Consider the following 14,857-nt stretch of genomic DNA (forward strand, 5'->3'; position numbering starts at 1 on the left):
AACAAATGCATATTCTAAGTTTCCCTTCACCATTGAATATCAAAGGCAGTGTGATGGACCAAAAAATTAGTGAGCTCAGTCAACTCCCCCCCCCTTTTTTTTTTCTGTAGAATGAGAAAGCTATATATAAAAGGATCGCCAAGATCTGATCCACCTTTGAAGTCTGATGACTTTAAGGTTTAATTTCCTTATCTGTCGAATGGAGATAATAACATCTGCCCCGGTAGCTGTTCTAAACATCTAACATGGCGTGCAGATGCTCTGCAAAGCGTGATGATGGTTGATAATGATAATTATTATTATTGAATAATATTGAATAATTATCACTATTATTAGTCACAAATTACGTTAATTTCAAGCTCCTGGGAATGCTTCTAAAGAAAACATTGTTTAATGTATATGGCTTGGTTCAGATGTATGTGTTGCTGGTCAGGCAGCATGAACTAATTTAATTTCTCCTATCCCTGATCACTTGGGCAGGCCGTTCAGCACAAGGAGAAGCTCTCTTAACTCTATCCATGAAGATTTCGGGGAAGAAATACCAAAAGCGCCTCGTTCTGAGACTCCCTCCTCTACAAAGGCATTCCAGAGACAGGCCCAGTCTTTCACAGTAAAAAGCAGCTCGAATCCATTCGGGGCAGGAGTTGCTTTGTCTGACACACCATTCTTCAGGAAATTCATGTTGGGCAGAATTCCACTGGTTTTATGCAGGCTAAAATCCAGGGAGCTGGTTTGACTTCTAGGGTTAGAAGAGATCTTTCCCTGCCTGTCACATACCACATGGTGACCTCGCAACCGACAAACTTTTCTGGGGAACATGGGAGCCTTCTGAGATGGAGAAACAAGCTGTCTGAAATACACATTTTAAAACTGCTGCACAACTTTCTCTAAGAAGCCAGACATTCATGGTTACAGGCCAATACTTCCCCTGTGAAGGGCAGTATATGAAAGCATCATCGCCTTTGCACATACAGGTCCTTCTCCCGGACAATCTCCTCCCTCTTCCTCCTCACGCAGGTAACTATCCTTCAACATGCAGTTGGATATCACCTCTTCCAGGCAGACTTCCCTGGCTCCTACCCCCATCAAGTAGTGCTGGTGCCCCTTCTATTATCCCCCATAATGCTCTGCTGTTCCATTAGCCTCAATTACACTTTCTTCTAACTCCTACCACCCTCTATCATAATTGTGTACCCTGTCACTCCTCCCACTCCCTCACTGCCCCATCACCATTTTGAAGGCAGGAATTGTATGTCCCGTTTCATGTCACAGTGCCTGGAACGTGGTAGGTGTGTGGAACCTCTAGGCATTTCTATATATGTACACACCTGATTCATGCGTATGTTTGTGAGACAGTAGTTGTGTGTCACATTCTCAATTGGGTTTTCTGGGGCAAATGTTCCGTGTGTGCTGCTCAAGGCTTTGAAGATGAAGTTCTGCAGAGAAGGTGGATTAGATTCAGTCTTTGAACACTGTTGATATTATGTAAATACTACCAACCACATCAAATATAAAATCCTAAAATATTCCACAAACAGACTTGTTGCCACAGTTCTCCTTTTAACTAAATCTGAAGAAAATGTAATTTCAGTGTGCGATCTGAGGAGATATAAGTGTCTAATCCACATGATTCTGAGATGAAACATATGCTCAAGAATGAATGGTCCCTATGTTCTCTAAACTTTTTTTTTAGTCTTTATATCACTGAAATTTTCTGGTAAGTGTTATAAAATTCATTTGATTTAAAAGCCAATTTTAAATCAAAAATATAATTTTAGATTAATTTTAAAGAATTAAAATTCTCAATCAAAATAGCTGGTCTTTTCCTAGAGTTGCCTGACTGTTAAACTGGACATTTTAACCAACATGGTTTAAGCTAAATGGAGTCCATATGAAAGTGAAGAGGCAGTGGGGGGTGGGAGACCGTAGGGATGGGGGATCCACTGTGTGGTTTATAAGTAGACCCACTTCTTAAAGAGGCTCTACCACCAATAACTATGCATCTTATTGTACTCACGTTACCTTGTAGACCTTAGTTTTTTCATCTGTAAAATGGGAGGGTCAGACAAGACATTTAAGTTTCCTTTATGCCTTATGATTTTAGGATGGTGGGTGTTTCCCTAAAGCTGTTATTTATGAAACATGGAAAAGTTAGGGTGATCTGGCCATGGTGCAGAGATAGATTTTACACTGAATGATTTGAGTTCTCGTCTCTACTACTCCTCTAGTCCTGGGTGACTTAAGAGAGAGGCACTTAACCTCCAATTAACAGATCTGTCTGTAAAATGACAAGTTGCTACCAGAGCAGTGATTTTTAAACTTTGGTGGGCATCCAGAGAGCATCTCAAAACACAGATGCTGGGCTCACCCCCCACACCCCTCCCCCACTCCCACTTCTTTCTCCAGAGGTCTGGGTTGAGGCCTCAGAATTTGCATTTCTAACATGTCCGGGTGATACTGATGCTGCCCTTTGAGAACCACTGAACCTACTTTCCAACTCTAAGAATCTATGGTGAGTTATTAAGAAATGTATTAACTATTATATATTTAATGAGCCACCTCTGCCTTGAATGAGCCAGCCATCATGAACTAGTTTAAATTTCTTCTATCCCCGATCACGTGGGCAGGCAGTTCAGCACAAAGAGAAGCTCTTTTAACTCTATCCATGAAGATTTAGGGAAAGAAATATCAAAAGTGCCTCATTAGGTATGTTTTTTTAGGCACCAAAAACAAGAAGGGGCTTCCTTTTCCCTGGGGGTTTTAAACACTGCAAAAATAACTTCAGGGGGTACACATAATCACGCTTATACCTACCTTTCTTTAAAAAGACTCACTTGCTGCCTTGGCCGGGTAGCTCAGTTGGTTAGTGTATTGTCCCACTATGCCAAGGTGCCAGGTTCGATCCCCAGTCAGGACGCATACCAGAATAACCAATGAATGCAGAAATAAGTGGAACAACAAATTGATGTCTCTCTCTCTCTCTCTCAAATCAAAATAAAATTTTTTAAAAAAGACTCAATTGCCATGTTCAACATTTGGCCTCCTGTGATCAAAAACACTTAAGTTCACAAAACCTCAGATAACTTAGTTGATTGATTAGCTCAGCATCATGTTATCAGGTTTACTGAGCGGGAGAAAAGCATAACTCCATTCACACTGCGTTCACTAATGCAGAGAACAGAAGGGTCCGATTCCAGAATGCCAAAAATTCTTCAGTCGAGCAACATCATGATTATGAAAAAAAAATCCAAATTCACCATAAACTAAAACATCTTTAAATAAAATCATCTATATCGCTAGATTACAAACTTGATGGCCCTGCAATTACTTGGGGTTTTTTGTGTGTTTTTTTTTTAAAAAAGGATGCTTGGGCCACATCTCCAGAGATTCTAATTCACCTCGGGCATTGGGATTATAGCTCTCCGGGATTATTGTAAAGTTTAGTCTGAGACTCACCAATCTATAAAGGAATAAAATCAATCTGCTCTTCATTACTTTAAACCCCACAAGCCATTTCTGTCCCTACTAGCAACATGGCCATTTGCCTTAAATTATACTTAAGAATAAACACTGACATTTTCATTAGCCCGCAAAGGGTCACAGACACAGTGGGCAATCAACTATTTCTAAGCGATGTTGACACATCATCCGCACAGTTCAATAAATACTTTTCGTGGCAAGACTTCTCCCCGAGTGTGTGTGTACAGTTTCTACCGCAGAGAGCCAGGTGAGGTTTGCTCAGGCGTGACTCCCGTACCTTCTAAATTAGAAGCACCATGAACACATCACCCACATCCTAAAAACCTTTGAAATTCCCCGAGTGGCTTCCTGGCTCAGTGCCAGGCAAATCAGAAGCACTGAACAAATACTTGTTTGACTCCTTTGAATTTATGACTGTCTCCAAGCACATGGAAGGCAGACCTCAGCAGCATATGCTAAGTGTGTCGCTGTGAAATAGGAGGTATGTGCGTCTCTGTGTTGGTGCTGCAGATGGGCACTGTTTACTTCCTGTAAGTTCCTTCGCGTACAGGAGAACCTTGAGGTTGGGACTTTGTAAACAGACCATGAAACTATTTACTTGAGAAAGCTCCCATTTCCCCCAAAGTGGATGGAAGGTTCTGGTACCTATGAAGACATACCTTCCTGACGACAGCCAACAAAACACAGGTGCCACCTGAGGCAGAGAACCTTACATGCGGGTTACTTCTGGCTCCTGCCTCGATTTTACAAAGCTGTGGCCGTAGGAAAGTTACCCCAGAGAGGAGATAACAGGCACAGCAGCAGCGGCCAGAGGGGCAGGCCCCGAGGTCACATCCGCATGTGCCATTCTCAATATTTCTGTCCGATTCACCAGAAACTCAACTGTGGTGAAGATCCAAGCAGGCTGGGGCAAGAAAGAAGGGTTAAAGCTGACTTTTCCCTCAAACCTGCACTTTCCTCGGCTTCGCCATCCATTGCTAATTAGGGGCAGCCCAGGCCTGACATGTCCACAGTGCTCTGTGGGGAAATTGATTATTATATTACGATGAAAAATAAGGAAGTCATTTCATCTGAAATATCAAATTCCACAAAATCATATGAGGCAGCTGTTAGGCTATGCATGTGGGGGAGGGAACGAGTGTGTGAAAATATTAACTCTCTCCCTTTCAGTTTTCTGGCACAGAAAATAAAAAGAGATTCATATGCACATAAGGCAGAAACCAATGGCAAAGCGACATCTTAGATATTTTTTAATGGATTTTTTTTTTTAAGGTTAAAAAATCCCCATGATGGAAAATACATCGGACACACCATTTTACAAGTGTATGCGTGTGGGTTTGCTTGGACACACTTGCAAGCAGAAAACCCGGATTCCTCTCCCAAAGGTGTCCAAGCGACTTTTAACTGCCGCGGATAAAGAAACGAGGTGAGTCGGCTTGGTGGTGCCCGAGCCTGCGAACCGGTCATCACATCCAAGTCCAAATACGTCCCCTGCACCTCGTGACAGGCGTGGATACGCTTTCTTGCTTGCTTGGGGACTTTGAAATAGTTTTGCTTTGAAGTTGAACTTTATTTGAAGACACCTAATCGTTGCTGAAATGCGGATCACGGCTCCTCCAGAGGCGCTCAGAAGCAACTTTCAAGCATTTCTGAGCAAAATATCCCGGCTCGTGAACGCTAACACGGCACTCCCCGCCCGGCTCACGGCTCTGCCTCTGCACTCAAGATAGGAAACACTGCAAGCGACTTGACATTCATGTCCCATCACTGACACATTCCAGCAATGAACACAAAGCGCCTCAACCTTAAGACACGCCCTCTTATTGTTCACAAGACTTCAGGATTCCGAAAACGTCCCCTTCCCGTCCCTCAGACCCAGGGATCATGCAATCTGTTTTCCCGCGGCCGCCCGACTTTTCTTTAAAAAAAAACAACAGTTCAGTAACTGGCGTAAAAGGAACATGTAGACATCCCGACATTGGGATCGCGGATGCCACTGGGGTCATGGGGAGCTATGTGAAGTCACATGCTACCCTGGGAATCAGTTATTACCATTTTTTTTAACGGGAGGGGGTGGGGATACACATAAATCGCACACTCATGCACCAATGCTTAGCGCCAAGAACATGGCCAGGAAGTGCTGCCTGGACTGGAGGATAAGGAGAAACCCCTTGGTTTGCCCCCGGTGCTGGGGAAAGGTAGGATGACGTCATGCAACCTTACCTTTCTGAAAAAGACCAGGGAGCCTGGCATGGAGCGCTGACCTGAGGCCACGGAAGCCCGGAGTCATTTTGGGTGTCGCGCATGTGCCTCCCTAGAAAATTCCAGTGACATCCTACCGGCTCTCTGCGTGCCAGGCATGACGGGCTCCCCCTTAAACCCTGAGGAGTCTGGAAAGGGGCACCGGAGGGGGAACGAAGGCGAGGGAGAGAGCGAAAGAAGCAGAGCAGCCCCCGTGCCCTGCATACCCATCTGGAAGGGGAGTCACATGCCGCCGGGAGCCATTCCTGCCGCATTACACATGCTGAGTGTAAATGGCAAACAATATCAGTCGATGTTTACGCCGCATGTTCTCAGCCTCTTCACATATCAACACCCAGGCCAGCTTTTGAGAATGCTTCTGCAGGGGGAGGACGTGGGCTAATCGTGTGGCCATTTTTAATAAAACTTCAAAGCCTCCCCGTTCTGGTTTATTTTCCTACTTTATGTTAGTGGTGGTAGTGATGGCAGTTTGTTTGATTCCTTGCTTGAGATAGATATAGATATAGATATAGATATAGATATAGATATAGATATAGATATAGATATAGGTATAGGTATAGGTATAGGTATAGGTATAGGTATAGATATAGATATAGATATAGATATAGATATAGATATAGATATATAATATTTATTTTATTGATTTCAGAGAGGGAGAGAGAGATAGAAACATCAATGATGAGAATCATTGATCAGCTGCCTCCTGCACACCCCACACTGGGGATCGAGCCCAGAACCCAGGCATGTGCCCTGACCTGGAATTGAACCGTGACCTCCTGGTTCATAGGTTGATGCTCAACCACTGAGCTACGCCAGCTGGGCTGGGCACTTACTTGTTTTTTATTCTGGGTTTTCACATGTGACAATTTGGTTCTGAAGGTCCTCCAAAAGACTTTTAGTGATGTAGCCACATCAGACCCCAACCCTAACTGACAAACTGACTCCCAGCCAGCAAACCTCGTGAACAGGTGACCCTTTCTTTTTTTCTGTGTGTGGAGCAGCAGGAGATGGAGTGAGGCGACCCATCATTTCACCTGCCCAGCGGTAACTACAATGCTTTTCAGCATGGACTGTCTTCTGCACTAAGCAGTGGCTCCCCCCACCCCAGGGAATGATGGAGACATTTTGTTTGTCAGAACTGGAGGCTACTGGCATTTACTGGGCAGAGGTCAGGGTTGCCGCTAAAATCCTACAATGCTCAGCACAGAACCCACAAACAAGAATTGCCCAGCCCAAGACATCAACAGTGCCACAGTTGAGAAACTAAGCCCTTCCACAAGTCTCGCAGAAAATATGATACCCGCAAAAAAAAGAAGAAAGAAAGAAAAACAAAACCGAGAAGCCCTCTCTATGAGGAATTCCTAAATTCCTCATAGAGGCCCAGGGATGAGCTTGGCCCGATTTACAGTTTAATTACTTAGGAACCTGATCAGTTTTCTCCCAGGAGCCACCACTCACCTGCCACTCTGTGTCCCTCTTCTTCTTCCCAAATCTTACCCTATAATCCTTACAACACAATCACCCCAAACGAAACCTTCACGTGATTTTTCTAAATAAAAACCTGCTGTCCATAGATTACGTGAAGCAGCCACCACCCAGCCCATCCTGTCTGGGGTCTGATGTTCATCTGTGATGCCCAGTCTCCACCATAATCCCCTCTCAGAATTACCCAGGAGATTATGGTTTTTACAAGGGCCAGCCTCCCCAGAATAGATTATAAAAGACTAGGGATTAAAGCTCACGGGGTTCTCCTATTTTACACACATGCTTGGAGGTGGGGCGGGGTATGTTCCCTGGTCTCAGGGAGGCTCCTCTCCTGCTGGGACTCAGTGTGTGATGTTCCTGCAGACCACTGGAAAGTTGAGGTGAAAGCCAGTCGTGTCTGTCTAATAGCCCACGTCCAGCTTTCCACCAGAGGCCCACTGCCCAGCATGCTCCCCAGAGAGCCCAAGGACTCTTTCTTCCTAATTTAGTCACAGCCCACAGGCTGCCCCAGGCTCACCTGGCTCTCGGCCCATGACGCAGTCACAGACACCTAAAGGCGCCAGTCCCAGATTCTGACCTATGGGAACCAGCCAACCTGGCCACAGCGGCATTTCTGCTCAGGCCTTGAGTCCCTCCCACGATCTACTAGGTTTCCCCAAGGTGCACGGTGGAGCTCCAGTCATGGATGGTACATTTTGCTCTTCTTCACTCTCTGTCTTACTTCATTATTCTCAGAACTTGCTTAGGATAAGAGTCTACTGAATAGATATTTATAGAACACTTCATCCCAAAACTGCAGAATACACTTTTTTTTTCACATGCACATGGAACCTTCTCCAGATCACATTCAGGACTAAATACATTCAAGAAGATTGAAATACATTAAGATTGAAGTACATCTCTTAGGACCACAACGGTGTGAACCTAGAACCCAACTATAGAAAAAAAACTGGAATAAAAACACAAATATGTAGAAACTAAACAACATGCTACTTAACAACCAATGGATCAAAGAGGAACTCAAGCAGAAAATTAAAAACTACCTAGAGACAAATGAAAATGAACCAACAACTTTCTAAAATATATGGAATGTGGCAAAAGCAGTTCTAAGAGGAAAAATCCCAAATAAACAAACTAACTTTACACCCAAAGAAACCACAAAAAGAAAAACAAACAAAACCCAAAGTAAACAGAAAGAAGGAAATAATAATTATCAGAGCAGAAATAAACAAAATAGAGATTAAAATAGAAAAGGTCAATGAAACTAAGAGCTGGTTCTTTGAAAAGATAGACAAAATTGATAAACTTTTAGTCAGACTTGTTAAGAAAAAAAGAGCCTAGTAAGTAAAATCCTAAATGAAAGAGAAGTTACAACCAACACCACAGAAATACAAAGAATTGTTAAAGAATACCATGAATAATTATATGCCAACAAATTAGGACAACATAGAAGAAATGAGTAGATTTCTAAAAGCAAACAACCTTCTAAGACTCAACCAGGAAGAAATAGAAAATCTAAACAGACTGATTACTAGCAATGATATTGAAGCAGTAATAAAAAATAAAAATAAAAACTCTGCAAAAAAACAAACAAACAAAAAAAAGGTCAGCACCAGACAGCTTCACAGGTGGAATCTAGCAAACATTTAAAGAAAAATTAATAACTATCCTTCTTAAACTATTCCAAAAAATACTGACGAGGAAGGAATGCTTCCAAATTCATTCTGGAAGCCAGCATTACCCTAACACCAAAACAAAACAAAGACATCACAGAATAAGAAAATGTAGGCCAATATCCTTGATGAACATAGATGTAAAAATGCTCAACAAAATATTAGCAAACGGATTCAACAATGCATTGAAGGGATTATACACCATGACCAAGTGGTTTATTCCAGGGATACCAGGATGGTACAACATTCATAAATCAATTGACGTGATAGATCATGATAACAAAATGAAAGACAAAAATCATATTATCATATCAATAGATGCAAAAAAAGCTTTTGACAAAATTCTACATCCTTTCATGATAAAAACTCTCAACAAACGTGGGTCTAGAGGGAACATACCTCAACAAAATTAAGCTATATATGACAAACCCTCAGCTATATTATACTCAATGGTGAAAAGCTAAGCGCTTTTTCTTCCAAGAACAAGACAAGGATGCTCACTATCACCACTTCTATTCAACACAGTATTGGAAGTCCTAGCCACAGCAATCAGACAAGACAAAGAAATAAAAGGTATCCAAATCAGAAAGTAAGAAGTAAAACACTCACTATTTGCAGATGGCATGACACTATGTATAGAAAATCCTAAAAACTCTACCAGAAAACTATTAGAATTAATAAATGAATTCAGTAAAGTTGAAGTATACAAAATCAATATACAGAAATCTATGGCATTTCTATATGCCAATAATGAACAATAAACTGGAGAAATTAAAAAAATCCCATTTATAATTGCATTGAAAATTATAAAATACCTGGGAATAAATTTAAATAAAGAGGTAAAAGACCTATACTCTGAAAACTATAAGACACTGAAAAAAGAAACTGAAGAAGATACAAATAAATAGGAGGATATACTGTGCTCATGGATCAAAAGGATTAATATTGTTAAAATGTTCTCACTACTTAAAGCAATATACAGAATCAATGTAATCCCTATTAAAATACCAATGGCATTCCTCTCAGAACGAAAACAACTAATCCTAAAATTTGTATGGAACCACAAAAGACCCCTAAGAGCCAAAAAAATTTTTTAAAAAGAACAAACTATACTACCAAACTACAATAACAACACATGGTACTGGCATAAAAACAGAAATACAGATCGATGGAATAGAATAGAAAGCTCAGAAATACATCCTCATTTTAATTAATCTATGACAAGGGAGACAAGAATATACAATGGGGTAGAGACCCCATTGTATATTCTTCAATAAATTATATGTTGGGAAAATTAGATACATGTCTCTTCAATAAATTATATGTTGGGAAAATTAGATACATGCAAAAAATGAAACTGGACCACTCTCTTACACCAAAATAAACTAAAAAGGATTAAAGACTGAAATATAAGACCTGCAGACAAAACTTCTGGAAGAAAACGTAGGCAGTAAACTCTTTAACATCAGTCTTAGCGATATCTTTTTAAACATCTCCTGGGACCAGGGTAACAAAATGAAAAATAAACAAATGGGACCACATCAAACTAAAAAGTTTTTCACAGCAAAATGAAAAGATAATCTACTGAAAGGGAGAAAATATTTTTAAATTATATATCCAATAAGGAATTAACATCCAAAATATGTAAGAAATTCATATAACTTAACACCAAAAAAAACCCCAAACAATCCAATTAAAAATAGGTGGAAAACCTGAGCAGGCATTTCTCCAAAGAGGACATACAGACAGCCAACAGACATGAAAACATGCTCAACATCACTAATCACCAGGGAAACACAAATCAAAACCACAATGAGATACTACCTCACACCTCAGAATTGCTATCATCAACAATCAACAAATAAAAAGTGCTGGCAAGGATGTGGAAAAAAGGAAACTTTTGTACGCTGTTGGTGGGATCGTACATTGGTGCAGCCACTATGGAAAACAGTATGAAGATTCCTCAAATAATTAAAAATAGAGCTGCCATACAACCCAGCAATACCACTTCTGGGTATTTATCTAAAAAAAAAAATAAAACACTAATTCAAAAAAGCTATATATGTACCCTTATGTTCATTGCAGCATTAGTTACAACAGCCAAGATATGGAACAACCTATAATAAATGAATGGATAAAGAAGATGTGGTAGCCCTGGCCAGTTTGGCGCAGTGGATAGAGCTTCAGCCCTCGGACTGAAGGGTCCGAGGTTTGATTCCAGTCAAGGGCACGGACCTCAGTTGCAGGCTCCCGGTCCTGGTCGGGGGCATGCGGGAAGCAACCAATCGATGTTTCTCTCTGTCTCTCCCTCTCCCTTCCACTCTCTCTAAAAAAATCAATGGAAAAAAAACATCCTTGGGCGAGGATTAAAAAAGAAGATGTGGTATATTTTTACAAGGGAATATTACTCAGCCATAAAAAAGGATGAAATCTTGCCATTTGAAACAACATGGATGGATCTAGAGGGTATTCTGTTAAATGAAATATCAGAAAGAGAAAGGCAAATACTGTATGATTTCACTTACAGGTGGAATCTAAAAGAAAAAACACACACAACAGAACAGACCCCTAGATACATAGAACAAGATAACTCTACCAAAGGGAAGGGGGGGGGGGGAGAATAAAACACATTTTAAAATAATAGTTTACTAAAAAGTGCTCCTCCACACTCATCTTCCCAAACCCATATCTTTTTTTTTTTTTTTTTTTTTAATCCTCACCAGAGGATACACATTGATTTTTAGAGAAAGGGTAAGGGGGGAGAGAGAGAGTGAGAGAGAAACATCGACGTGAAAGGGAATATCTTGGTTATCTTCCACTCATGCCCGAACTGGGAAATGAGCCTGCAGCCTTTTGGTGAACAGGACGATACTCCAACTGAGCCACACTGGCCAGGACTTCCCAAGCCCATACCTAAGGCTCAGCTCTCGTTTACCCCCGAAGGGGAAGTATATAGTGGTTAGGAACACAGGCCCTGGAGCCAGACAGCTGCAATCAGCCCCGCGAAATGGGGGAAAGACCACGCCTACCTTTACAATCATGGTAGAAGGGAGGTGTCCACGGCCCAGGGCCTGATGCAGCCAGCGCTGGCTGAGGATGTGCTCTCGTGAGCTCCACAGAGTGATACACGGGGGTGAACTTAATTACTAAGAAAAAAGGTGGCCTGACACATGGCCTGGCGTGCGATTCCCAGAAGAAAAGTCAGTACCTGGAATGAGCCCCTCTGACGGCCTAGGACTCGCTCTTACTCAGAGATTAGGACACACACCCTGGCCCCACTTGGAAATGAAAAGGCACAGACTAACCATTACAAACTGAAATATAATAAGCACACGTGGAGCACCGACTGTATACGGTGCCAGGGAAGGAGGACCATAAGGTAATATTGAGTGTGGATACGCAAGGCACTATGCTACCCTTTCATACATTCTCTTGATCTTCACAAGTCTTAAAAAGTTAGGATCACTATTCCCACTTCACAGATGAGAACGCTGAGGCTCCAAACGACTGGATCAGTTATCCAAAGTCCCAAAGTCAGTACGTGGTGGTCCTCTGCAACAAAGTCTGTTTGATTCCAAAGACCTTTGTTCTACTAAAGCACCTCCCAGGGTGCAGGGTGAGTCACAGTATAGGTGAAAGAGTAACACGGTGAGTGCCGCAGGTAAGGTGTGCTCCACGTGGAACCAGGCTGCCTAATGTGTGGGGCCCCGTGCGAAAGGAAAATGCAGGGTCCTGACATTTTTTAAAAAGTATTAAAAATTTCAAGATGGCAACAGCAGAGCGTTAAACCAAGCACAGGACCCTCCTAAGCAGAGGCCCTGTGTGCACACATGCCCAGGAAGCCAGTCCCAAATGGGAGGGGAGAACTCTGACGGGGACAGAGGAGGGCGTGGGAGCCACGTTATTTATCCACCCGACAACAGCAGTTCCCAGAGCACCACAGCCCAAGGCCCCCTGCCGGCCATCAAGCCTGCCCCGTTTCCTCTGGCTAATCCCTTCCCCTGCACAGAGCTAGCCTGGACACAAGGCGATGGGAACCTGGGGGTGGCACTTGGTTTGGGAGAAGCAGGAGGCAGGCCCCAACAAATACTGCTACTTACTATGCTACCGAGTTTCTTGAAGTGACACGTTGGAAGGGAGGAATCTGGCCCCCCACTCCGGGGGAGCTGTCCCGAAGCTGGTGGGGTAGCGATCGTCAGGGGGAGGTGGGGGAGGGGTGACACACAATAACGTAAGGAGTCACCCGGGGCAGGGGGTATGCAGCCCATGTGTGAGGGAAGCAGGTAGGGAAAGGCTCAGGACCAGCGAGCGTAAGGAACACTCCGCTGTGTCTGGCCTCACCACCAACTCACTGTGTGATGGTTAATGACCGAGTTCTTGGGGCTCAAAATACCCAAGTGCCAAGTACATAGGAACTTAAGGGCATTACCGCATGGCCATCCAAAGTGATGCTTACTATGCACTTGCTATTTTATGTTAAATTAAAAACCAGTGCACAAAAATCACATATGATATACAGGGTGTCCCCCAAAAAATGTATACACACTTTGAATCATTATAAAAGCAGTGTTTATTAAAATACATTTCATTTTCAAAAGGTAATAGAATCAGCTGTTAAAATGTGTATACAGCCGAAACCGGTTTGGCTCAGTGGATAGAGCGTCGGCCTGCAGAATGAGGGGTCCCGGGTTCGATTCCGGTCAAGGGCATGTACCTTGGTTGTGGGCACATCCCCACTGGGAGGTGTGCAGGAGGCAGCTGATCGATGTTTCTCTCTCATGGATGTTTCTAGCTCTCTATCCCTCTCCCTTCCTCTCTGTAAAATATCAATAAAATATATTTTTTTAAAAAATGTGTATACATTTTTGGGGGGGGACACCTTGTATATAGTTACAGACATGTACAAGGCAAAATAAACCTTAGGTGGAAAAATAAATACTATTGGAGAACACACCAAAATGTTAACAGGGGCAGCTGTGTTTAGATGGTAGAATCTTAGGTCATTATTTTTCTCCTTTTGTAAATGTTCCAACTTTTCTCTAGGAAGCATGCTTATTTTTCAGCGGAAAAAAAAAAAGTAATTTTTTAGAGACAAATGAATTCAATTGGGCTAATACTGCCCCCTCTAGCTTATAAGGACCTTCCGATGAAGCTAACCGACTCTTTCCCATAGCAGGCACCTCTCTCCTGGAGAAGTACACGCAAGGCAGATGGAGAACGGAGGCACCCTCAGAAGGCATGGCCACGCTCGCTTTCCCATGGAGACCAGCGCTCATGATTCCTATGGGTTTTCACCTTGTCTTCTAGGAAGGCACCTTGCACACAGCGGGCGCAACAGCCAGCATGTGGATCAGGGGTGAACAATGGTTCATTTTATGACGGCAGGCTTCTCAGCAGAGAGATCAAGATCATCAGCATCGCCCTAGCTGGTTTGGTTCAGTGGATAGAGCGTTGGCCTGAGGACCAAAGGGTCCCCGGTTCAATTCCAGTCAGGGGCACATAACTTGGTTGCAGGCTCCTCACCAGCGTGTAGGAGGCAACCAATCAATGTGTTTCTTTCACATGGATGTTTCTCTCTGTCTTTCCCTCTCTCTTCCACTCTCTCTAAAAGATCAATGGAAAAATATCCTTGCGTGAGGATTAACAACAACAACAAAAAGATCATCAGCATCAAGACAGTGTTTGTACCTGCCACAGGTCAAAGTCGACAGCCTCTACGCTGTCCCCTTGCCTGTCCACCCCAAACCACGGCTGGTCTGAGGGAGCGGAGGAGGAGCACTGAGTCAACTGCAGACAGTGAGGCAGGAGCCGGTAGGGAAAAGGCAGAGTCACCGCTCAGCCCCCGGAAGTGGGTTTGGGGCTGTGGTCTCCGGTTTTACCATTGAGATCCTTTGGCTCAGTTTTGTATATTTTGGGGGGTGGTGCTAGGTAATGGTGTTTTCTTTGGAGGATGCAAG

The 14,857-nt window shown here is 43.0% G+C and overlaps 1 protein-coding gene across 2 annotated transcripts in view; it reads right to left on the reverse strand.

Annotated features, from left to right (window-relative positions):
* RBM20 (RNA binding motif protein 20) overlaps positions 1-14,857 on the reverse strand; it is a gene marked incomplete at its 5' end in the record, with an annotated part of 189,132 nt that overhangs the window by 61,195 nt on the left and 113,080 nt on the right. Inside the window, one exon of one of the 2 annotated variants that reach the window (XM_080643020.1) lies at positions 5,704-5,866. The exons of the other annotated variant lie outside the window; for it this stretch is intronic. Within the exon in view, the coding sequence (XP_080499146.1) occupies positions 5,704-5,786 (83 nt within the window). Of the gene's footprint in view, positions 1-5,703; positions 5,867-14,857 lie in introns of those variants that run through there. 2 annotated transcript variants of the gene reach the window in all.

Source organism: Plecotus auritus (genome assembly GCF_963455305.1).
Source record: "Plecotus auritus genome assembly, chromosome: 9".
In the NCBI taxonomy this organism is placed as follows: domain Eukaryota; kingdom Metazoa; phylum Chordata; class Mammalia; order Chiroptera; family Vespertilionidae; genus Plecotus; species Plecotus auritus.